The 25,649-nt window shown below is 33.2% G+C and overlaps 5 protein-coding genes across 7 annotated transcripts; 2 read left to right on the top strand and 3 right to left on the bottom strand.

The window, feature by feature from the left end:
• Positions 1–1,866: 1,866 nt before the first annotated feature.
• Positions 1,867–4,507, bottom strand: LOC110826047 (Heavy metal transport/detoxification superfamily protein). The gene is made up of 4 exons (XM_088210516.1): positions 4,032–4,507; positions 3,428–3,481; positions 2,438–2,497; positions 1,867–2,153 (listed from the first exon to the last, which is right to left on the bottom strand). The coding sequence occupies exons 1-4, from the start codon at positions 4,374–4,376 to the stop codon at positions 2,025–2,027; spliced, it is 588 nt and encodes a 195-aa protein (XP_088066642.1). The 5' UTR covers positions 4,377–4,507; the 3' UTR covers positions 1,867–2,024.
• Positions 4,508–5,666: 1,159 nt separating this feature from the next.
• Positions 5,667–9,367, bottom strand: LOC110826049 (protein LAZY 1-like). Of its 3 annotated transcripts, XM_088210515.1 has the most exons (6): positions 9,111–9,366; positions 8,876–8,971; positions 8,709–8,775; positions 7,769–8,520; positions 7,393–7,678; positions 5,668–6,069 (listed from the first exon to the last, which is right to left on the bottom strand). In XM_088210515.1, the coding sequence occupies exons 2-6, from the start codon at positions 8,879–8,881 to the stop codon at positions 6,050–6,052; spliced, it is 1,131 nt and encodes a 376-aa protein (XP_088066641.1). In that variant the 5' UTR covers positions 8,882–8,971; positions 9,111–9,366; the 3' UTR covers positions 5,668–6,049. The 3 variants fall into 3 exon arrangements, with proteins under 3 accessions (XP_021912321.1, XP_088066641.1, XP_021912320.1); XM_022056629.2 differs by having other exon boundaries at positions 5,667–6,069; positions 7,769–8,496; positions 8,876–9,367; XM_022056628.2 differs by having other exon boundaries at positions 8,876–9,366.
• Positions 9,368–11,709: 2,342 nt separating this feature from the next.
• On the top strand, positions 11,710–12,963 carry LOC110826039 (uncharacterized). Its single transcript, XM_022056617.2, has one exon. The coding sequence runs from the start codon at positions 12,243–12,245 to the stop codon at positions 12,792–12,794; it is 552 nt and encodes a 183-aa protein (XP_021912309.2). The 5' UTR covers positions 11,710–12,242; the 3' UTR covers positions 12,795–12,963.
• A 1,953-nt stretch (positions 12,964–14,916) lies between these two features.
• TBL22 (TRICHOME BIREFRINGENCE-LIKE 22) lies at positions 14,917–18,408 on the bottom strand. The gene is made up of 6 exons (XM_022056636.2): positions 17,966–18,408; positions 17,775–17,840; positions 17,476–17,535; positions 17,297–17,386; positions 16,820–17,109; positions 14,917–15,822 (listed from the first exon to the last, which is right to left on the bottom strand). The coding sequence occupies exons 1-6, from the start codon at positions 18,192–18,194 to the stop codon at positions 15,049–15,051; spliced, it is 1,509 nt and encodes a 502-aa protein (XP_021912328.1). The 5' UTR covers positions 18,195–18,408; the 3' UTR covers positions 14,917–15,048.
• Positions 18,409–22,715: 4,307 nt separating this feature from the next.
• Positions 22,716–25,649, top strand: CSLC04 (Cellulose-synthase-like C4). Its single transcript, XM_022056644.2, has 4 exons — positions 22,716–23,685; positions 23,955–24,263; positions 24,361–24,765; positions 24,863–25,649. Exons 1-4 carry the CDS (start codon positions 23,047–23,049, stop codon positions 25,478–25,480), a joined length of 1,971 nt encoding a protein of 656 aa, XP_021912336.2. The 5' UTR covers positions 22,716–23,046; the 3' UTR covers positions 25,481–25,649.

Genomic DNA, 25,649 nt, shown 5'->3' with positions numbered 1-25,649 from the left:
TTAAATATATAAGATATTATATATATCATGGCATCAAATACAGATACTAATATATAAATAGAAATAAGTTATTATTATATTTATACCAAATGTTTATCTCATGCTATATACTTATTACATGTTCATATGATCCATACATTTTCAACTACTGAAACTAACAAATATAATAATACAAATGACTGTATTATAGAAAATAACTATACATCCCTTGTAATATGTTGTAAATATAGTTACAATACATGAGATTAAAAAAAAATAATATAACAGGAATATCTTTTAGTGCATAATCTCTAGTCTAAATTAGACTTCTTTTACTTGTTCTTCACTAGTCCGACACTTACTTTCAGATTCACCTAATCTGTAAAACACAATGATGAAGTTGGATGAATTTCACTTGTTTAATAAGTACAACTAGTATTTTAACACTACATGCAAAATGCAAAAGCACGCAATCATGCAATAGATATAATACATTATAGGAAGTTACAACTTTGAATTTATAAAAGATTTTAAATTTATGTTTTATCTCTAACTAATTTTAGTAGTGTCAATAAAATCTTCATATTATTTTTTTTTCTATATATGTACCATCGTACCCGTGTTGTTGAAATTTTACATCAATTAACTAAACCGACCAATTTTGATCATTTTTTTTTCTTATTTTTCGTAAAGTTCATTATATTTTCTATTTATCTGCACTTATATCTAAACAGTTATTTTTTATTTTTTAAATTTCTTTTCACAATGTTTATCTAATATCTACACTCACAACTTACATACTTAAGAAACACAAACTTTCACATACTTCACAAAAACGAATTTTCACACATAACTTCAAAGTAGATTTCATCGTATGATGCGTTTACATCGGTATCAGAGAGAAGTGAAAAGAATCCTCCTAACTAAATAGACTGGCACACAGATATATAACACATTTAGAATTGGTCATAACAATACATTATTAGGTGACCTTTATTACACACATACTTATCCACGTTTGAATTAGGTTTTATATTATCTATCTATGAGTGGAGTTCACCACAAATCCCACCGAATTTTTGCCACACACTCACCTTCCCCTCCTTGATACCTAATTAAATGAAATGGGTTTCATGACTATCCGTACTTTGATTCTTTTGTCAAATTCTTACAATTTGCTCATTTTCTATCTTAATGTCTTTCGTCTATCTTAATTATTAAAATAGTGCATAATTTATGTCCTCACTTATTCTTTTAAATCAAAATTTTATTAAATGATATTTCATTTAATCTATGTTAACTCGTTTACTTTTGCCCTTTTAAATTTTTTCTTTAATTCATTTTTTAAACTCCATACATTCTTAATTTAACCTAGATTATTTTACCTTTGTTAGTTTTTCTTAATGATTTTATTTCCATCTTCAGTGCAAATCATGTCATATCTACCCCCACAAGGCAAATAATAAGAACAGACCAAATTCATTTTTTCTTACTAATTCACCACTTTGTCTATGTTGCAAGTTCAAATCACTATGTAAATGAAAAACCCGACTCCTTCTTTTTGAAGGTATCCTTCCTTGTATTTTTTTCCCTATTCATATATTATATTAAAATCACCAAAACAGAAAACTTTAATATCCACCGGGAGACAAATTTTTTTACAAAATCTCAAAACTATACCAAATCTCATAACCTTTTCCCAGAGGCATCATTCCAAAACTCCCATAGCTCAAAACCACAATGAGTAGATTAAATCTTCAGCAGACATCCATACCAGAAACTCCAAACCAAGTAGAAAATTTGATGACTCCACAATGAAAACCAGCCATTTCAAAATGTTGGTAGCAGTATCTAGAAATAATAGCATGAATAATCACTAGCACAAAGTTTTGATCAACACAACTTTTAATTGATGCGATCTGGCATGCTGCCTATGAAATCCACAAGAGATTGGTACATTTTTTTACAAGTATGTTCAAAGAGGGGAAAAGCACTTAAATGATTCAATGCTCTCTCTGTCACCTATTGCGATCAACCTACAAAATCTAGACAAGAATATCCTCTTCATCATCAAAACTTAAATTCAAAGTCTGCAACTTAAATCCTGCACCCTGCATGATCTCAATCAAGTTGGAAGCCACCCCAGTAGCTTGAACCGTTGTTTGCTTTATTAGCTGGAAGGACAAGACAAAATATCATGTTTCCATGTAAATTCTTGGTAAGTTGACAACTTTCGATTGCAACATAATAAATGGAAAATTATAGACACAAAATCTCAAGCCAATTGCAATGCAGAGCCTTGACAATTGAAAAGAGTCAGGTAAAAGTTTACTAGTCGATTCGTGTATTCAGTAACAACCAATGTTCACAATTTCTATCCAGCAAAACTGTGACATGCCATAATAAGAAGAAATAAAGATCAACATCAACTAGAAGTCTATTAACAAAGAAACCTCACCTCAACAGTAGCAATACCCTCAAGGACTTGGACCTTCAAATTGGAAATGCCCTCAGCTTCCTGGAAAATATTTAATAAGAAAATTTGACCGGTCAAAAGGTAAAACATAATCATCCATCAATATGAGAGACAATATCTACACTTATATTCCAACAATTTTTTCATCCATAAAAATAAAACTTTTAGTGAATAAACATAACACGTTGTCAGCTAACTGAACGGGATAAATTACAACCAAGATATCTCGTCTAAGGTGAGTTTCAATTTCACCCTTTAACCGCAAAGCATCTTATTATGGCATTGAACATATCAAATCATCTAGGTTTAATTGCTGCATCACCAGGAAGCAAATTAGACAGTTACATGTCACACATTCAACAATCACCCATGTAAACATTGATGTGCGAGAATGGTGCCACACATCCATTCATTGACTGGTCAGAGATGGCTAGTGGAACCATCTGCCATTGGCTACTTGCACCATTCGTTAACAAGTAAAGAGTTACTAGATTTTAGCCAGTGAGCGAATAAGTCCATGATTAGCAAGTTTTTTAGTAACCAACATTCATTAGTGACAATCGGCTCTAAAGTAATATTTAGCAGTTTAATTAAACACATAGTGACAGAGTCATAAGACTGAAATGATTTAGTACGTAATGAAAATATAATATTTGAAAATTTGTCTGATGAAATTGAAAATCACTCCCTACTCGGATGACCTTCTGCCTAATTTCCCCTCTCATTGACAAACGAAAAGGAGACCAATTTAGAAACAGTGGGCTGTTTCTTGAAAAGAGCATATTCAACCCTTCCAACTTTGATAATTTATATATAAAAGAGTAGATTTCAAGCTCAGCTAACTGCAAAATTTCAATCACTTGATTTTAATTTTACATCAACTAAGGAAAAGCTTAAAATAAAGTAAGCAATACAAGCATATGAATAACAAAGTTACGAAGAAAAGATATTAGGTATGGCAGGAAGTTTTACCTTTAAGGCCTTGGTAACTGTAGGAATAGCTGTTTCATTCATGGTTCCATCAGCCTTCAAATATGGGAAAACTGACTATTAGTAGTCCATTAAACAGAATGCTCAACATGAAGGCTTAAAGCAGTTGCATTCAACGGGTAGTCCCACAACCCAAAGCAAAAGATGTCATAGAGGGTTCTTATCTGATCCAGGAGCCAGTACAAGTAACAGGTTGACTCACAATATATGATTGACATAAAGAGAATTTAATAACATAATGAAGCATTAAAAATCAGCAGCATCCTCGTATGAATTTAAAAAGAACTACGTGTGTGTGTGTGTGTGTCAGCGACTCTTAAACAAAAATGGGTTTCTTAAGAGTGATTGGTAGCTATGATCTTGATCGTTTGCAGTAACTAAAAATGACCTAACAAACCAACAACAGCAAGACATAACATACAAAATGTTGTACCACCCATGTACATTCGACTCAAATTTAGACATAATCTACAATCAGCAAGGCCCAAATCCCCAGCCACTACCCCAACATCACACAAATTATAAGGAAAGAAGTAAACAACATTAAAACTGCTAAACGATAGTAAAATATTAACAAAATAAAAACCTGGAAGAGCATGGTGAGCGTGTCGGAGGGAGAGACAGGGATCGAGACAGTCTCTTGTTGCTGATTTGCTTCTTGTTCGTTGTCGGCTTGTTCTGTCTCCCCTTGCACTTGTTGCGCAGGGACTAAGGTATCTTCCTCGACCGATCTCAGCAGTCTAAAACTCGGTCTCTTTTCCTTGCTCAAGAATGTCAAGGGCCTAAAGCCATTGATTATGCAACTGCTGTTGCTTGTGTGGAGATGGAAGTTTGGAGGATAAGAAAGATGGGTCAGCGAAGAACTGTTAGTTCTTGGAGTAGCAACGCTACAGATAGAATGGAAAGTAGAAAATGCAGTGAGTGTCGCCATTTTTGTTGTGGGGTGCTCTGAAAGGGAAGGGATTTTGGCTGGGGATTCTGACTAGTTTCAGTCGCCTATCCAGTGGAGGGGAATTCGTATGGTGTTTTGTTAAGAACCGGTTTATCGTCTTTACTGGATTTGAAACCGGCCTAAATTAATTAATTAATATACGCAGAGAACGGATTGGATGGACATGTAATGAGTATTAAGATATCAAACTATAAAATTAATATATTTTTCAAAAATTAATGAAAATAAAAATTGACCCATTTTGAAAATGGTTAAAAGTATGTTTTGCGAGTGTACGTACAATAAATAAACAAAAGAGGTTTTACTTGAAAATTAATTGAACCTATTTCAGATATTTAATTAAAAAACCATATCAAAAATGGTTAAAAGAAATTGAGACTTATTTTATTTAATATGTTTTTAATTAATTTTATTTAAATTTTAATTATTTTTACTAATACCTCCGACGATATATTTCCATCTAACACTCTGAAATTTGGACTTAACGTTTTAAAAATTATTGGGAGAATTAATATATTAATTTTGTAAAATTGTAAAAAAAAAAAAATGCATTTTTAAATTAAATATACAGATATGGGGTACTTTTGAAATTTTAGGAAAGCCAAGAATTTTCAAAACTTACTTTTTAAAAAAAAAAAAAAACCCTTGAAAATTAATAATTTTACAATTAGGGACCAAAATGAAATAAAAATAATACAAAATGATAATTCTGTAATTAATTAGAGACGTAAATGAAAATATTTTCCATTGAAAGCGGGCAACATTAGCATGATTTTTTGCATAGATGCCAAGCAGGCATGCAACTATGAGATATGGCCACGAATGTTGGTGATGCTGATTGAACGACTAACATTTTGTGCATTTAATTTTTATTTTATTCTCAACATGGGCAATAGAAGTTTCTTATAACAAATTCAAATCTCATCTGCAACTCATCAAATTCGATTATAAAAATAATAATAATAATTTTTTAAATAAAGAAAATAAAAGTCATGCTATTAACATTTTTTATCTTGTTGAAATTTCATTGTTTACTATGGATTTTGAATGAGTTTTCAAGTAAGAAAATATTTTTTGCTTGAATATCAAAAAAAAAAAAAAGTTTAACGGAGAAAGAATGAGAATAAAATAGTATAGACGAAGTAAAAATTTGATTTATAATGTTGAGACAAAAAGAAGAGATAGCGAACACTAAAGATGAGGAGTTGGTCATTTGTGGCGATGATATTATATAAGTTATCAAAATAATTGACTAAAAATAATGTATTGATTTGTACTTCCATCAAGTATATGTAGTATACAAGCAATAAGTAGATGTAGTAATTTGAAATATTCTTTGTAATATAATAACCCTTGACAAAAGGCATTATTAAAGCACACATAAAAACCCATAAATCTCATACATTTGCTTACAAGTAAATTTCTTGGAGGGGCATCTCCTTATTTATCCATTGATTTCCTTCAAATTCTTCGTAGCATAAACACTCACATATCTACTTTATTCAACTCGTGAAACTGTTCACAGTTTAACATTACAACTCGCTTATCAGTAAACTTGTAGGAACAATCCTTAAAAAATTTACATTATGCTAAAAAGCGTACACACATATGTATGTATTGGATCCATTTTTGCCTTGCCTCATGCCAATCTTCTAGAGCTCCAATACCAAGTCTAAAACAAACACACAAGAACCGCACTTCTTACTAACTTGATTTAAATATTTAAACATGGTTAGTTATTTTAAAAAGTTAAATTAATATAAGACGGTATATTTCATTATTTTTATTAGTATATATTTTTTTATAATACTCTCTTAACAAGCAAACTAGATTCTAAAAATACATTTGTATCAAATTTTAAAGAAAGCACAAAAGTTCTAGAATGAGAAAGAAGAATTTTTTTGATTTTTTTTTTTTTTAGATAGTTTAAAGTTATATTAATAAATAAAATAATTGATGAATAAATCGTAAAAGATATAATAAAATTGCAAATTTTGATACATATAAAAGAATTAGTAGTTTGAGGTCAAATATTCTATCCTTCATACATACATACATACATAAATAAATATATATATATATATGTATATGTATGTATATATAAATCTGTCACAAATTATTTCAAAAGTTTTAAAGTAATTAAAAGATAACACAACCAATTACTTATATTATAGTATTTTTAAGTTGTGTACAGGGACAGTGAGAGTACATTCTTAAAAACTTATTTCTAGAAAAAGTAATGCAATCATAATTTACATGGTTTTATTATCATTCTTTTTTAGGGGGTACGATTGAACAAAATATTATTTTTTTTTTTTTCAAATTCGTCTAAATATTCTGCTTAATTTAATTAAGACGTATCGAATTCTAGTAAAAAATATTAAAGTTTGATATCGTAAAGAATTCAAACGAAATATTTGAAAACATCGAATTCCAAGTTCCTTTAAATGTATAAAAATCTAGAATGCATTATTTATATTTTATTTAAAATTTTTTGGAGTTTAATTTTTTAAAAATTTTTATGAAATTTTTACCGCATGGCAATATATTAAATTTTCGAATAATTTTTTTAAAAATAAAAAATTAAAAAAAAGTTCCTAATTTCTTGACGTAATTGTCAGCTGAAGGTAGTAAGTCTTCCTCAAAACAATAGTGTAATTACTATTATTATTATTATTATTATTATTGAGAAAAAAAAAAAAAAAAGATTTGCTTGCTTCTGCAAAGTGACTTTAAGATCTTTATCTTATCTTTTTTTTTTTGTTTTCAATTAAAAGGACCTTCATGGTGTAGTAAATTGTATGCATGTCTTACCAACATTAGTGGCCCAATATTGGGAGGGTAAGGTTTGCGATATGATTTTGTGCTCAATATGACGAAGTCCATAAATATGGTGAATGTTTAAATCAGTAAAAATGCAACAAGTTTAATTCCTTTTTGAAATTGAAAAGATAAAGAAAACACACATAAAAGTAAAAGAGCGAGAGACACTTACAATCTGCATCAGTTCTGATCCAGTACTCCCTGTTGCCATTTGAGTCGGTTGTGGTAAGAGTAAACTGAGATGGGTTTGACTGGCTCTTGTTGCGTCTTATCGGCTCCTTTGAAATAATTCTTGTTGGAAGTGTGGCTACGTCCTCATCCTGCAGGAGCATCTGCCGCGCTACGACGTCGTTTGCACCATCAAGCCACATGTTCTTCTTGTTGTTCCCCGCTTTGCCGTGCTTTTGGAGTGATGTTGAGCTTTCCGGATGAACTTTCCTGTGGAACATCTGCAAGATCTATATCCAACAAAACTCTATTAATTACAACTTTGTTTAACCACTCCATAGATATGCATATGCAACGTAGTAGCGCGTAAAAGTACGCACCTTGTGCAGTTTTGTCTCTTGTGAAGCTGAATCGTTAGTGGAGGTCCTGGAGGCCTGGAGCATTTTCTTCTTGAGCATCTTTTTCATGATATGCACAGCGGATTTATCTGCTTCTTTATCGGTTGCTCGTTTTTCCTCTTTGTCCCACTTTCCTCCCGATCCGCTGTTGTGATCCTCTGCTATTTTAGTCCTCTGGAAGAGCTCCCCCAGCGACGTCCTATGCTCTTTCTTTGCAACTGATGCAGTTGTTTCCGAGAGTTCAATGGCTGACCCAAAAAGATATCCCTGAAGTGGGCACACTGTACTCTCTACACCACCTTCCATTGCTTTTCCACTCAGTGTGATGCTGCTTCCGTGGCTGCTTCTCCCGGTGCTAACATGACTGTTTCTCCCAGATGAGTATTCATGATCTTGACCCTCACCTCCAAGAACCTTCTCCAACTCATCGTTGATCAGCTTCAGCTCACTCTCTGTAACTTCTGTTTCCCTCTCCGTGATGTTATCGACGGAGATGGCGAATGTTGGGGTTGATATTGGGTCATTGCCAAGAGTACCGATCGCAAGAAACCCGTGGAATAGCTCAGACACTGATTCATCTTCGTACTCCTCTTCTTCTTCTCCTTTTGCTGACTCAACTCCACCAAAAGACTTTCGAAGCTGCTCTTTTTGACATTGCTTCCCATAATTTGCCTTTGAGTAGCAGTGTTGGTCATCCACTGAAGCCTGCCCTGTAAGACAAGTACAAGAATTCCCTGACAAAAATCATCCACACAGGATTTATTCTCCACCTTTACAAAAAAAAAAAAATATATAGAAAAACAGACCATGCAGAAATATTCAAAGCAACAACCATATACTGGTATTGGTACCGGTGTTTAGAATTTACCTCACACTTTTAGGAATATTTAATAATATTTTATATTTTTAGCGAACAACTTACCAATGGCAAAATCTTTGAGTAGGTCGCTGCTGTTCTGACGGAACTTACGGTGCATCCAACCTAATAACTGCTTCAAAATCAAGTGGCAAATAATAACATTTAAAATAGGAAATTAAATATATTATATTTAAAGATTTGGAAGCCAAGTAGGGTGTTTAAATTATTACCTTCATTGTTATGTTTCTCTGATGGCCTGGGCTTTGTGAAGAATATTGTGAGAATGAGAGGAGAAGTTGGAATAGCTTTTTATAAATGATGAGAGACTGAGAAAGAAAGATGGTAGAAGAGAAACACAGAGATGAATACAAGATTTAGGTTGGCCATTAATTGGCAAAGATCAAATCATGTGAAAAAATGGAGCGTGGGTCCTGAATCTGTTAGCATGAAACTCGATCATCTCACCTGGCTTGGTCGTCAAATCCTCAACACAGCTTGTTTATTGTGAGAATCCTCTCTATTCATCTTAAAATTTGTCACTTGCTCCCTGGATCTATGCTCTCACACGCATTCAACCAAACTCTGCATCACTTCTTATACGTGCCCCACTGCCCCAATCCCACAACATCACTTGTCTACATGCTCCAAAAGCTGTTTTACTATATTAATTAAATACCTAAATGCATTTCATTTAGCCTTTTCCTCTTCACCCGTTATATATGTATATATTCATATCAAACGTGTTTCTACTTTGTGGAATTTTAGTGTGTACCAAACTTGGGTTTTAAACGTCAGAAAAAAAAAAAAATTACTTCTTTTTAAGTGTTATAGTGGTGTAAATTCTTCAACCTTAAAAACAAAAACAAATACATTTATGAGATGTTGTAGATGTCTTGACTAGAACTCTCAATGGTCAAGTCAATAGTAGTAATAAGACAAGAGAAACATGTTAGGTTAGTTTATATTGCAAAGATTTTACTTATGTGTGTTCATTCAGCATAGCATTTATAAAGATTTGGTCCTTGAGCATGTAGTAAATTTGAGAGCAATTTTAGCCAATTTAGGTAGCCGTGTAGGTAGCCAATTTATAAAGAATTGGTGTTGATTAATAAAGACATTAATTAGGAGGATAAGAAGCCATGCCATGCTTTGGTAGACCATATTGCTTTCCTCAAACCTTGAATCCTCTCGTCTTGTGCATCATGTTTCTTTGAAAAAGCGAGATAAGGATTAAAAAAAAAAACAACTGTTATTAAACCTTTCGAAAGAAAAAGAAACACATATGCCAAGATATCCATCGTACCAATAAAATATAAGAAACCAAACATTGTGATTAGACTCATGTATTAGATAGAGTTTGATCATGCGTATTAGAAACCTTAGGTTCTAAGCTATTTTTTTTTTTTCTCTTAATAAAATTTCAACTTGAGAGCTAATTCTTGCTCTCTATTTTTGTTATAGTTAAAGCAAATGAAAAAATTTAAAAAAAAAAAATTGTATGGTAGTTAAGGCATCCTTCTTGGATGATTTAAATACCGAGTGTTGAAAGAAAACTCCAAGTTTTCTTTTTTCAAACCTCAGCCATGAATGTTAAAAATCATATTTGATTTTACTTCAAGTGTTCAAAAGACATTTCCCTCTTAAAGGTTTTCCACTCAATTTCATCACATGAAATAGATTTTTATCTTTACCACCTTATTTTGTTTAAAAGAAAATCTTGTTATCTCATTTTCTCAAAAGGAAAAAATTTCTAAAATAATTACGTTCTAATGAATTTATGCTCAAAGTAATTTTTATTGGTACAATTACATGTAAAAGATTTATTATGTGACAAGGAGATAACTATTTATAATATTTGTGATGATATACAAAATCTCCGAAAGTTAGATCATGTGTTCTTACAATATATTGTTACAGAACATTACTAAACAATACATCCTTTTTTTATGTAATGTTTTTGAGAAACTTATTGAAAAAGTAGGGAATAGAACTTAGCCAATAGATGGTGATGGTTGTGTGGGTTATATGGTGGAGTATGAATTGTTAGTTAATTTAAAAAAAAAAAAAACAGTTGACTTCTCATGACGGGCTTCTACCTATGTATGAGAGATTATGAAATTTTAAAGATTTTTTATACTAAGATTATGACACTAATGAACTCAAAAAAAGTTTATTGATAAATAATATAGACTCCATCACTAAGTGATTCATTTATGCTTTGAAAGAACTAGTTTGGGGTGTAACGTAAAACTTGACATGGACAAATTATGTTTACAACTATAAGGAGAGTTTTATGTAATAATTTTATGAATACAAATTTTTTAGTTTATCTTTAAAAAAAAACAATAATAATGTGTTAACATTTTTTAATTAGTAAAAATGATACAAGTAGCATTTTCATGAGTTTTTGTATTAATAATGAAAATATTTTTAAATTAATTTTAATTATTATATGATATTAACGTTGTAATTATTATTTTTTTAAATACGTTTTTTCTTATTATTCATAAAACTTACAATAAAATTGTTAATGATTTACATAAAAAAAATTTATTATAACTTGACGGAGAAGTTACTTTGGTAGCAATGAGGTGACTTGTACAGTGGAGGTTGTTGAGGTACAAGAATTGTTTTCTAGCTCATATACTAATGAGAATGGATTGAGTTCTTTTAATTGATGAAGGTGATGTAAAGAGAGGTTCCAAGGGTTTTAGGATTAAATATGAGAATGTTTCTTAATTATCGTTACTGATAGATGATTGTTAGGGTTCTCTTAATTATATATATATATATATATAATTCTTTAAAACTTTAACAGGGTTTGCCTTTTTTAATGAGTCTTCTTAGGACATGATGACTAAATCTTGTTAGAGGAAGCTAATGATTTTTGGTGCATGTGAAATCTATTTTTTATATTTAGTCTTTGTTACAGGAGTTCTTGGTTTGCTGTTGGCAAACAACTTTATTTTTTGATGTTTGTTTTCCTAAAAAATGATGAACTACGAATATTTAACATTTTTTCAGTTTAATTTATCTTGGGCATAAATAAGCTGCCTCTCACTTTTTAAGTTTAAAAATAAATAAATATAAAGAGGCAGAAAAGATCGGTGCAAGGCTTTTAGGCTTTGGTAGCTGGTGATGGATATGTTGTTGCCAAAGAAAAAAGGAAAAAGAATAATCATCTGAGCTTAGCGGAACTCCAAGAAAACTCAAAGCTGCCTCCCAAAGGACCCTTTCGATTAATTTGCCCTTTTATTCTCCGCATCTCCCTCGGATCGAAACCCCCAGATTCATATTTTCTTTTTCCTTCCCTTTCTAGTCTCTCTCAATCTCTCCTTTTTCTTCACAATTTGCCGTTTTGTGCCTCTCATTTTCCTCCTCATTTTTCAAGGTTTTTCTCTGCCTTCTATCACCTCTAATTTCCCAGGAATCGTTCCCATTTGGGTGTTCTGGTCGTTAGGGTTTTGGTTTTCGCTTCGTTGGTTGCTTGATTTTTTTGCTTATTATCCGTATTACTCCTAGATCTCTGTTCCTGATCTTCCCTTCTCCTTCTTTTCTCCATTTAGTATTCCTTGTGGGTCCTGCACTTTTAATTCAATGTCACAAGGTTATGCCATCGAGCTCTATTTCGATCCTGCCCTTGAAAACCAGGTCTTGAAAGCCTGGAACGTGCTTGCTCGTCGCCAAATCAGTACCCAATTGATCGATATCGAGTCACGGCCACATATAACCCTGTTTTCCAGCTCCTTTATCGAGCCTGCAAAGCTTGAGTCGGTCATCAAAACCTTTGCTTCTAAGCAAGAAGCACTGCCGTTGTCTTTCTCGATGATTGGGAGTTTCCCAAGTGACAACAACGTCCTGTTTCTTGCGCCTACGCCATCTATTTCGCTGCTTCAGTTCCAGTCTCAGTTGTGTGATACAATGAAGAAGGAGGGGATTGAAATTGGGGAAGAATATCGTGCGGACTCTTGGGTGCCTATTTGCTCCGTTGCTCAGGACGTGCCCAAGACCCGAATGGCCGAGGCGTTTTGCGTTTTGAGGGACTTGAAGTTGCCAGTTAATGGGTATGCAATGGATATTGGTCTTGTCGAGTTTTCGCCGGTTCGTGAGCTTTTCTCCTTTGTACTTGGTAACACGGTTGAAGCATGAGCTTCTTAACAGCCATTGTGATATGTAAGCTGGATGTTCAGTTTCATGTTTGACTGTGTTACGTGTGTGATGCAAAATGTGAGATCATAAATTGATAGATTTAAGTGCATAACAGAAGATTGCAGATTATGGTTTTGAAGATTAGTTTCAATTTTCTTGTTTTACTCTACGATGCTATTATTTCTGATTGTGATTTATATGGGGGTTTCATTATGGGATTATGTTCTTGAATAATGCCTACAAAGACCATACTGCATTCAAAATTTAGTGGGGATGTCGGTTATGCTTTTGCAATTTTCTCAGACTACAGTTTCCTTCTGGTTTAGATGCCAGAAGAATTGATTTGGTCAAGAGCATAATCTTGTTCTGGTTTGGACAATAAAGAATCATACTTATTGATTCCTTCCTTTACGGAGTTATAGGAGGATGGCCTCGCTGCGATTATAGAAGCCATACGGATCAAGTTACCATTATTTTTGCCTATGGTAATTTGTTGGTTGCAGCAGAATTTTTTTTTTTTTTTTTTTTTTTTTTGTATGTTGTGATTCATCCAATTGAAGAAATGACTGAGTTTTTATGGAACTTAAGAGTCACTTCTTTTCATGCTTAGTTTAGCAAGACTGCCAACTGCTGTACTTGGGCAATCGAGTTAGTATTTGATCAGCTATTTTATTAGAGATAGTCCTTTTCTGAAACATATCTCTGATTCCACAAGAATCTCAACCCATTTTTCTGCTTTGACCTTGTTATTTATTTCTTAAATGGAAGTTTAGAACTTCTTGATTGTTTATCAGCTTTACTTTATATACGTCGGTTATATTTGACGCACTATCCCCACCTATTAATCATTTAAAAAGCTGAACAGACCAATAATTCGTTACATGACCTGTGGCTTTGCCAGTGCCACTGATAATGGAAAGGGATATCATGTTAGAGTATCCATCCTGTTGCACTAGAACATTTTCTTATGGAACCATTGTGGATCACTTTTTTATGTTAAAACATGCCAGTTTAATTTTCAGCTCATTAATTTACAAGTTCAGCTGCAGATACATGAGGTAAGTATTGTTTGTTTGCAGTGTCATTAACCTTTACCCTATAGGTGTCTACTCACCATACTTTAATTTCCAGTGTGGTTTGTGAAATGAAATTATTAGTTTAACAATTACAAGGGTGTGAGTTTGTGATTTAATTGGACCTAAATTAGTAGTTATTTATGGTTCTCCAAATGTAATATTTTATGATTGTATTGTTATTTGTATGGATATTGGTTTATAGAATGACTTTTCTCAACTTCAGCTGCATTTTGCTCTTGTCCTAGGGGAAGATGATATAGGATAAGCTTGCTTGATAATGAGGGATAGGAATGGAGCATTTTCTTGGTACCTTATTGTTTTGCTGCCTTTTTAAGCTCAAATTCTCTGAAATATTCTTACTGTCCTTCAGTGAGATAAGTTTTTTCAAGTTGGTGTAGACGAGTGGCAGTATGCTTGGTAATATATCTTCTGCCTGTTGGAGGTGTGTTATGGCGTCCTCATAATTCCCTGGAAACTCACTTTCATTGTTCAGTGTTCACGAACACAAGGGTGTCATTTGATGTTTGTCACCTCCTCCTTTGCTTTGTGAATAACTGTATGTTGCAAAGAGAAAATTAGGATTGATTTGATTTTCAGTCTTGACCCCTTGCAGTAGTTACTGGCATAACATGATTTAAAGCTCCATCAAGAAACATGCCTTTAAAACAAGTGGGAATCTTATTCATGCTTGTCTAAATATGAAAAGAAGTGAATCTGAAACTTTATCAAGTGATTGTAACATTAAACTTTACCAAGTGATTGTAATGTAGCTTTTTCTTTTTATCATAATCTCGTGATAAACATGAGTGAAGTGGTTTTGTGAAAGTGGGTTGAACCGGTATCAACCAAGGCTTAATTTTCAGGAATGCAGTGTGAAGCATATGGTTTAAAAATGAATCTACTCTTCCACTTAAATTTGTTTGACCCTTTTAGGAACTATATGGTTGAATTTCATTTGTCCGATGAAACTTTTCAGCACTATGTATCATAATCATTTGATATCATACGTGAAACCTCGTGGAGAAACATCAGAGAAGACACTTGCATATGGGAACATTTCTTGATTTGTATTATTAAATAACAGTAATAATAATAAATAATAATTTGAGGAGATTATTGATAACTACAGAGCTATGTACTGCAAAAAATTTCTCTGACCTCTAACTCTAACCTCTTGGTTAGGAAACTAAACTAAGCCTCCTTAGAACTGCCATCAAGAAATCACCCCACACATCTATTGGCCCTGGTAAGCACCAGTGGACACAGTCATTATAACCTTTCATCCATTTGTTACCCCAGTAAGCATGTGGGTGACCATCAGGTCTCATCAGCATTGCCCTTGTGATATCCAAAACTCCGAAGTTCTTCCCACTCTTTTTCCCTTCCTCTTTCGCCTGCTGAATGGCTTCAACCTGAGATTTCCTCATCAACATATCATGACTCTCCACATTAATATCCTTCTCACTAAAAGGTTCGTTTCTTCTGCATCCCCCACCGGTGTTCCACATCCCGTTCTCAAAATGTGACGGCGAGAATGTCCTCAACAATGTCACGAGCCCTTGCTTGCACTGGTTACACTTATTGATCTGCCTAAACACTGCCTCAAACACACTCTTGATGACAACACTAACATCCAGGTTACTAACATTTGGTTCATCACAGTATATACAGCCATATATTTTGCTGCTCTCGTGCAGGATAATTGGTCTGAAAAACCAATGACCGGCTGAGATGATGGCAATGTCCACAGTGGGGAGATCATGGAACCAATTGATATCTAATTTGTCAAGGTAGAGATCAAAAATTCCAGCCCCTGAACCATTGATCATTCTCTCCTCTCCGTCCACAAGGAATTTAGTCCAGATGGTTGAGAGTGTGAAGTTATGGTTAGGGAAATACCATACCCGATTCCGATCTTCAGAGTCCTTGTGAACATCTTTTGGAGTTTCCTCCTGCAACATCACAAGCTCTAGTTCATTAGTCCAGCATAACACAAAACTAGGGTAAATAATGGTTTCTGAACTAAAAAGAAAGGAGTGTATCTTATTTCAATAACTAATTTTTTGTTCTTTTAGCTGCCCCAATCAAACTTAGCGTAATTGAATATCTGAATAGATTTAAATTAGGCTTTTGGGATTTCTATTGTTTGATGCCCAAACCCAAGTACCCAATAGCTGTTATCTTGTTCAAATTTAAGGACTTCAGATACTAAGGAAGCAGCAGCCTTTGCTGAGGAGAAATACACAGGCAAGCATGAATAAATAGATTGAATGGTCTTTTTTTTTTTTTTTTTTGTCAAAAGAATAAAATACATTTAACCTACTAATAATGATGACGTTGACTAACATAACCTACTGTTAAATATTAGCCACGTTACACTCATCATTCATTTTAATGATTTCATACTTAATAGACTTACAGATTACATAAATGCTAATTTTAATTTGGCCAAGTTGGTAAAGCAACGTGTTTGACTTTAGATAGCCTTGAATTTTCGCAGTTGGGACCAAGAATTAGCTTTGACTGGTTTTCATTGAATCAAAATAAGCAAAGTAGGATTGTTTCTTTCTTCTTTTTCTTTTTTTTTTTTGAAGTACTCAGCTATCTTAACCCATATGATTTGTACTGGTACTACTGTAAAATTCACAAAAACAAAGAATTGAACCTTCAAAACCCTCTTACTAACAGGTTGACCCATCAAAACTAATGTGAATGAGATCTGAATTCACACGCATATTCTCCAAGAAATACCAAATCACAAGAAGAATGAAATTTGCTTAAATACGAAGCCATAGAATAATAGAATGGAATCACATGGCTGGAATACGTAAACGCAGAAGAATCATTTTTTTATCCTTTTTTCTTTTTTAAATGACTTATATTCAACAATGCGGTGCGTATAATTGTAGTAAAACAAAAGAAAAAAAAAAGGGAGAAAAAACAACTAACCTTTGACAAGAGACAGAGAAGAGATTCCATGTGGTTCCTGGCCACTGAGTCACCGATAAATGTCATTTTTTTGGCTCGGACTGATTCAAGAAAGGATTTAGGATTGAACCTGGGTAATTCACAATCATCTGGTTTCCATCTCCAATTCAGAAAGCCACTGTCTGGTCTTCCCTGCATAAAACAATTCTTTGAGCTTGGAATTGTTATGCAGCTTGAATTTGTATATACAGACCCATTAGCGTCTGGAACCCAATGACCCTTAAACAAGTCACATTTCTCATCACCGTCATCTACACAAACAAAGAGGAATACATACATTAAAAATGCAGTTGGTTTTTTATAATCACTCCCTAAAAAGGAGAAAATGGGACGTGGAATTGTCAAAAGGTGAAAGGGATTGTAATAATGGAGAACTCCCTTTTGACCCTTTTTTTCCTTTTCTGTAAAAAGAAGAGATGGGTGGTAAAGAAGGGGTACCCTCTAATGCTGGTTTCTTCAAATTCTTGATTTCTGATGTACTCCAACTCTTTTTCTTCTCTGGTAATGGTTTGCTCCAATTTTCATTTCCTACATGAACCAAGAACAGATAAAATCAATGAGAATTCTATGACCCAAACAGAATAATTACGCATATAAATGTTGGAAATCACTTGTACCCTTTATTGGGTTATTCAAAATCTGTTGCAGTGGTTTTGGCTTGATCAAATTCTCAGCATCTGCAAAAAGCCAAAAAATAGAGTTATATATTAACATACATAAACTACAAATCGGAGAACAAAAACAACAGCATTTTTGGACAAAATAGTCTTCGCACCAAAAAACAAGGTGAGATTTCTCAATTTGAAAATCTATAGTTCCATTCCCATTTTTTTAACTACAAAATATCGATTAGCGCAGTCTGAATAATATTTTTGTTTTAGTGAAAGCGTGGTGATTACGTGTACGGTATACATACCCTTTGGTGGTGTAATCAGCTTTTCGTTTTCTGACAACGGTTTGATCAGCGAATTTAAATGATCACCTGCAAAAACCGAACAGCCTATAGAATCAAGAACATGCGTGTATGCAGAGAATCCATCTCCATGGCTAACAGAGAGACGCAAAAAGAAGAAGAAGGACAGAAATGAAAGAGGAAAAAAAGGTTACCGTCCGGCGATTGTCGTTGGGGTTTGATGAAGAGATGTTTATGATAGAAAACGCCTTTGGGCATGGACTTGGGAAAAGGGTACGGAGGACAGAGGATGAAGAAGCTGAAAATGAAAGAAACGACGAGAAAAGGGAAGAGCACAGGTGCTAATTTTCCCAGGTTTATCCATCTCTCTTTCTTGTAATTGTAGCCATGGAGTTTCTCTGGTAAAAGAGCAGAGGATTTCATGTCTCGGGGTTTTGGGAATTGAGTGAGAAATGAGGAAGATGGGTTTTCTTAGTATTTACATTTACAATTTCCCCAGAGAAAAACGAGTTAACGAACGCGTTTGGGATTTGAAAAATCCCAAGATTAAGGTTAGAAGTAGGCGGAGCGAAAGGAGGAGGATATTGATTTTCAGGCTTTGATGGGTTGATGATAATTGTTCGTGCGTTTTTTCGCTTGGGGGAGAAAGGCCCAAAAGTCGGAGTCACTGAAAATTTTGAGTAAGACACGTGGCACTGTTAGAACCGTTTGATAAGAACGCGGCAGTGTCCCCTGATTTCACGGTGATCTCTCTGGAAAACTTTTTGGCAAATTTTGGAAGTCGCCGTATGCAAATTTCAACCTACAAATTTTTGGGCCTTTGGATTTCTCTCTCTCTAAAGAAAATTGGGTTTAACATTGAAAAATTATATTATTCCAATTCACACTTTGACTTTTACTAAATGGTTAAAAGTCACCGGTTCAAATTTAATTAAAATCATCTCTAACGTAGATTTTATTATTTCTAACTTAACTTGCATTTTAACATATGAATTTAATTTTTTTTTTTTTTTTCTCGAATCATTTGACCGTTTGCCATGAATACAAAGAGGATTCCTCCCTTAGTAACAAAATCATAGTTAGTGAATTTAATCTTTTGTATAATAATTTGAGATAGCCAATAATTTTTTTTCGATAATTCAAAATTTTATTCAAATCCGATTTTAGCTCACCAAAAATGCTCATTAAAAGATTATCACAAAAGATAATTTTTTTTTTATTTTTTTTTTTATATATTGGCTGGTAAACAAAAGTTCCTTGGAAAATATTTAGCAAACATATTGATTTTGTATGTTGTATTTATAATACATAAAGATTTGGTGGTGAGGAACATCAAATACACTTGTGATATCTAAAAGTTCAATATAAATTTGGATATTATGTGTAATGCTTTCGTGTGGTAACTGTATGCAGGAGTGCATCACACATTTTATACTTTAAAAAAAAATTTAATTAAATTTTAATAAGTTTTTCCTAATTTTGATACATTTTTTTTATAAGAAAAAAAGAATTATTTTGAGGTTTGTGGATATTTGAATTGTCATTATTTTTTTAAAAAAAAATATATAAATTAAATTTTAGTGACTTGATTTAAAGATGGTAAGTTTCAACTCTTAATTTGTTCTCCATCGCTAACCTTATGATCAAAAGTAGTCATAATACTTGAATAGTAGATGGTAAATTGTATCTCTAACAACTCATATAATGGTTGAATCTTTTGGTTGGTCAAACATTGATGAGAAGGTGTGAAACATTTGTAAATTCAAAAAATGGCAGATCATGAAACCACGTCCTGGTCAAAGATTTTAGTATCTTGAGTAAATTATTATTTTAGTATTTGAATCATTTGTGATGTTTCAAAATAATTTTTAAGTTGGATAATATTTTTCATAAAATGTTTCTATTATCTTTTCAATTTTAGTTTAAAAATTACAAAGATTTAAAATTAATCCTAATTTATAGTTAGTTACGTCTGCAATAATTTTGTGAATTCAAAAATCAAAACACAAGAGGTATATATAATTCGAATAGTTATTGATAAAAAAAAATAATAATAAATAAATAAATAAACTAAATGATAAATAAGTTGAAGTGGTGCCAGTTCGTAGGAAAACCAAAAAGCCCAAAATATAATTTTTGAAATGTGGGTTTTCGTTTAAGATAATTGGGGCAAAATCTAAAAGCCCACGAACAACTACTGGCTTATAATTGTTTAGAAATGGGCCGCACTTACAGGCCCATGACAACAGGTCAAATCTTACCGCATCAATCATTTTTAGGATATTTGGAAAAAAAATAATGGATTTTAAATAAGGCAATTGCCTCATAATTTGTAAGTAGAAAGTATGAAATTGTGGAGGCAGGCAAGATGACAGCTATGGCTGAATCCAAGATTGATGTGGACACAGACATCTCACCCAACAGACAACCCTTGGGGAATCTTAACCAGCAGCTTGAGACACTCGCACATTCTTGTTATCTTTAGGATTGTAACCACACCTTCCATATTATTTATTTATTTATTAGATTTATATTTTACTTCAATCCACTGATAATTATATATATATATATATATATCAACTTATCACTTGCAAATCATGATGAAGCAAAGCTGTCAAAATTATCTCATGATCTCTATATATATATATATATATATATTTTCCTTACATAGTGATTGTCTTTTGGGTGTTTAGTGGAAGTTAATAATTGCATGCATAAATAGATAGTAAATGTTGTGTCGGCGAGGGAAGGCATTGGTGGGTGCCTCACTCTTCTCTTATGCACTTGAAGTTTCTCCTCATTGTTGTTTCAGATAAGGATTAAGTACTTGGTTCTGTTTTATTTCATTTCAAGTTATCTTCTAGCATTTAAAGAATAATGTAATTTACAATAATTAAACTAAATTAATTTCTCTAATAAGCATAAAAGAGATGATGACAGTGTGTGTATATGGTATATGATGTGGGTGATCACATGGGAGAGATGTGCGGACATGTGAGCGTGCACAATAATCGGTTTGAGATTCAAAATTTCATTATCTTTACTCTTCACCCGCACCGCTTGGTTGATAGGTTACAACTTACAACCCACATTAAACTCCAACACCATGTGCTTTCAATTTTTCACATTCCTTATCATCCTTTTAATTTATTTAATTTTTATATTTAATTATATTTTGTGTACAAATTAATTATAATTACTATTATTTTTAATAGAAAAATGAATCAATCAAATTTGTAATTTTAATTCCTAAAAAATCGTTTTGCTTTTTTTTTTTTTTTTTTTTTTGTTTACAGAATTTTTAAGTAATTTTTCATGCTGAAATAAATTTTGATTTGAAATTATTATATTATGTACATCTATGTTCGAACTTTACCCATAGTTAGTGAGTCGCTTATGTATAAAAAGTAGTATATTACTAATATAACATCTTGTATCCACAGACAATGTTCGATGAGCGAACTACTCGAGTTCGTTAGTTTTTTTGAAGGTTCCATCAATAAATTAAACTTGTTTTTATTCCTGAGTGCTCGCATCACGAATCTTGCCTAAATATGATAGTTGTTCGCATCTAACAAATTGGTTACCAACAGTGCGCTCGAGTTCTCATTCCCTCCAACTTAATACAAACTATTTGGATGAGATTGATATAGTAAGTTTTCACTTAAAAAATTAATATTGTTAGGAGAGTTTAAGTTATTCGTTTGACTTGAGTTTTTTTATCTATGAGTTTATTATACTCTAATATCATAAAAGATTTTTAACTATAAAAAACAATATAAATATATCTGTAGATTTGTAATCAAAGTTATGATGGATATGTAGATTTAAAGAGAATTTTTTTTTTACTCCATAGATCTTGAACAAGAAAATTCTTATGAGTAAATAATTATGTGTAGATATATTAAAGAAAGAGAAATAAGAAGAAGTCCTATTTTTCTAATACATAATATTACACAACCAAATTAAAATACTAAATGTTCGCTTCTTATAAAATTAAAAGTGAGTCGGAAGAAAATTGCGTTAAAAAGTTTGCGAGTGTGAGGTGAGGTTCACACGTGTAAAACAACCGTATTAACTAACTGAGAGGCCTTCGGAATTATATATATATGTCCGTGTAAAGTAGGCTCACATGGGGTTTCCAAAAAAACCAAAAAAGAAGACACATTTGAACTGTAGAGACCCCATCGCATTAAATTCTTGTCTTGTTGGATGATTCAATTTTTTATTTTATTTTATAAATCTTAAGGTACAAATTTGGAATATGCATCGGATCCACATTAAAAGTGCATATGCTTGTGTTGCTAATTTTTTAAAAAATAAAAATAAAAATCTATACGGACTATCGAAATGAAATTATCTACACCCAAAAGAAAAATTTACATTAATTCAATAACAAAAAATTTAAAATGTTGTAATATATTTATTACCTTTGATTAAGCGTAATTTTTAAAATATAAGAAATTAATTTGTGATTTTAATTTAATAAGGGTGCTCACAAATCTACCTAAGAATGGGTTTCGGACAACAATCCAAATGCGAAGATGTAAAATAATTAAATTTTAATTACAAAAAATTACTGTTAGTAGTTCTTAATCTCATTCATTTCTTTTTAGAAATTAAAAAAAAAAAAAAAAAAAAAAAAGGAAATAGAAACTTCCTCGCAATTTGTTGAGCGAGAATTATTGTAAATCTAAACAACTGTCATTGAAAGTAAATAGTAAATAATAATAAAAAAAATTAAAAATTGCAGTTAATACAATTTCTTATTCTGCAAAACAAATTTACCAGATTTTACTTGGGGACTTTCTCTTTCCGCACGCCAGAAAATCCAAGTTTTTTTATTTATTTATTATTATTTTAGTTGACCACCGGACCTACTTAAACAAAATCCTTCCCAAGTTGACTCAGATTGGTTGTATGCGGATCGCTCAATTATGCCAATTTATATTTTATATAATTGCTCTGGACTCACCTCAAAATATATACCCTCTTCCCCCCTCCTTATTAGTAGTATCTTATTCAACCACTACTCGTCTCCCTCCCTTTTTCCTCACTCGGCAGACGTCTTGATTTTGACTTCAATCTCTCAACTTTCAAGTTTCATCCACATCTCTGTTTCTTTTTCAAAGATCCAGCTTTAAAACTACAGCTACCTTTCCCTCCTGCTATGGAAATCTCGTAAATTGGAATATTCCCTAGCCAGCCCAGCCCATTCCTGCTTTGCCAAAATTCTGATCTGGGTATTCATCTTTCCTCCTGGAATTGACTTGGAATGGCTCCAAACTCAGTTGTGGTGACAATGGTGGAGAAGCCTAATAACTTCTCGGTAGTAGAGATCCACGGCTCAGATTCATCCTTCTTCCCTGATAAAGACAAGGCCGTAAGTCCTAAGCAGTTCACGTGGTTTCTCCTTCTGAAAGCCAACAAAGCTCTCACCTGTGTTTCGTGGCTGTCTACGGCTTTCCGAGCCATGATTGTCTCAGTCAAGAAACGTACTACCTTGTCTGATGACACGAGCGATGAAGAGCCCAAAAGCAGAGGAAGATTGTACAAATTTCTCAAAGCTTTTCTTGTCATCTCCGTTGTAGCTCTGCTAGTAGAACTCATCGCTCATTTCAAGAAATGGAACGTGAATTCGTGGGAGGTTGAAGGTGTCGTTCATTGGTCCTATATGGCCTGGCTTTCCTTTAGAGTTGATTACATTGCTCCTTTGCTCGTCACTCTTTCCAAGTTCTGCACTCTGCTTTTCTTGATCCAGTCTTTTGATCGACTGGTTCTCTGTCTTGGCTGTTTTTGGATTAAGTACAAAAAGTTGAAGCCCAGAATTGATGGTGATCAGGCCTATGATGTGGAAAATGACTCGAGTTTCCCGATGGTTCTTGTTCAGATTCCCATGTGCAACGAAAGAGAGGTAAAAACTCAAATCTCCTTTTTTTTTTTTTTTTTTAAACTGCCTTAATAGAGTTAAATGGTTGGTAAAAAATGCATCCCAATCATCTCGGTTATGATAATGCTTTTTCAACTTTATAATCGGTTATACGAGCACTGTTCCTTTCGTATTTAAAACTTAGATATCAAATTCATGGTTTGATTATTTGATATCTACCCCTGTTGTATACAACTGAGTGTCATAACTCTCTTTATTGATTCTCATCTTGGAATGTAAAACGTGGAATTTAGGTGTATGAACAATCAATTGCGGCTGCCAGTCAACTTGTTTGGCCAAAGGACAGAATCTTAATTCAAGTTCTAGATGACTCAGATGACGCAAATTTGCAACTTCTAATTAAAGAAGAAGTCTCTTCGTGGCGTCAAAGAGGTGTCAACATAATCTACAGGCATCGGCTAATCAGAACCGGTTACAAAGCGGGCAATCTGAAATCAGCCATGGCTTGTGATTATGTTAAAGACTATGAGTTCGTGGCAATATTTGATGCAGATTTCCAGCCAAACTCTGATTTCCTCAAACAGACTATTCCTCACTTCAAGGTAACTAATATATTTCATTCCACGAAACAGTCCTGGCTAATTAAGTGTGTTTTTTTAAAAAAATCACTTAAAAACTGATCTTGTGTATTCATGGCAGGCAAATCCAGAACTGGGTCTAGTTCAGGCTCGCTGGTCGTTTGTGAACAAAGATGAGAATTTGCTCACCAGGCTTCAAAACATCAATCTCTGCTTCCATTTTGAGGTAGAACAACAAGTGAATGGCGTCTTCCTCAATTTCTTTGGATTCAATGGAACCGCAGGCGTGTGGAGGATCAAAGCTCTCCAGGAATCAGGAGGTTGGCTAGAGAGAACGACAGTCGAGGACATGGACATTGCAGTTCGAGCACATCTCAATGGTTGGAAATTCATCTTTGTCAATGATATTAAAGTAGTATGTGAATTACCAGAATCTTATGAAGCTTATAAGAAACAACAGCATCGATGGCATTCTGGTCCTATGCAGTTGTTTCGCCTATGCCTGTCTTCCATTATAAATTCCAAGGTTATCATCTTTATTTATTCCCTCATCAAACTCTTCAAAAATTTTATGGTAACTGTCAAGTTATAATCTTAATTAGTTGATTTATTCTGTTTTGCAGATTTCGTTCTGGAAAAAGGCCAATCTTATATTTCTTTTCTTTCTTCTGAGGAAACTCATACTACCTTTCTATTCATTCACCCTCTTCTGTATTATACTTCCATTAACCATGTTTGTACCTGAAGCTGAGCTCCCTATGTGGGTGATCTGTTATATCCCCATTTTCATGTCTTTCTTGAACATTCTTCCTGCACCAAAATCATTCCCTTTCTTGGTTCCTTACCTTCTTTTCGAGAACACAATGTCTGTCACAAAGTTCAATGCCATGATCTCAGGATTGTTTCAGCTAGGAAGTGCTTACGAGTGGATCGTGACAAAGAAAACAGGCAGATCATCTGAATCTGATCTGCTAGCCTTCGCGGAGAAAGAAGAGAAGCTACTGAGAAGGAACTCTGAGTCTGGTTTACAAGAGTTGAGTAAACTCAAGGAGCAAGAAGTTTGTCCTGTAAAGAAAAGAAATAGATTATACAAGAAGGAACTTGCACTTGCTTTTCTACTGCTCACAGCAGCTGCAAGAAGCTTGTTATCCTCCCATGGTGTTCATTTCTACTTCTTGCTTTTCCAGGGGTTGTCTTTCCTAGTTGTAGGCTTGGATTTGATTGGTGAACAGATTAGCTAGTTCGGGATTTGGTTGTTTAATCAGGTTTTTTATTGTTTTTTTTTTTTTTCTTGGGGGCTGAGTTTAATTATACAGAGAGTTTAAGAAAGATTCCTGGTTCTACTGGAAGGCAAACCTGAGATAGAGCTGGATTTCAGTATTGCTAGAAATATAAAGTGATTATTAATTA

Source organism: Carica papaya, chromosome 1, assembly GCF_054855325.1.
Source record: "Carica papaya isolate Zhongbai chromosome 1, ASM5485532v1, whole genome shotgun sequence".
In the NCBI taxonomy this organism is placed as follows: Eukaryota; Viridiplantae; Streptophyta; class Magnoliopsida; order Brassicales; family Caricaceae; genus Carica; species Carica papaya.
The sequence above is the reverse complement of the archived record's forward strand: the minus strand, read 5'-3'. Positions and strand labels throughout refer to the sequence as shown.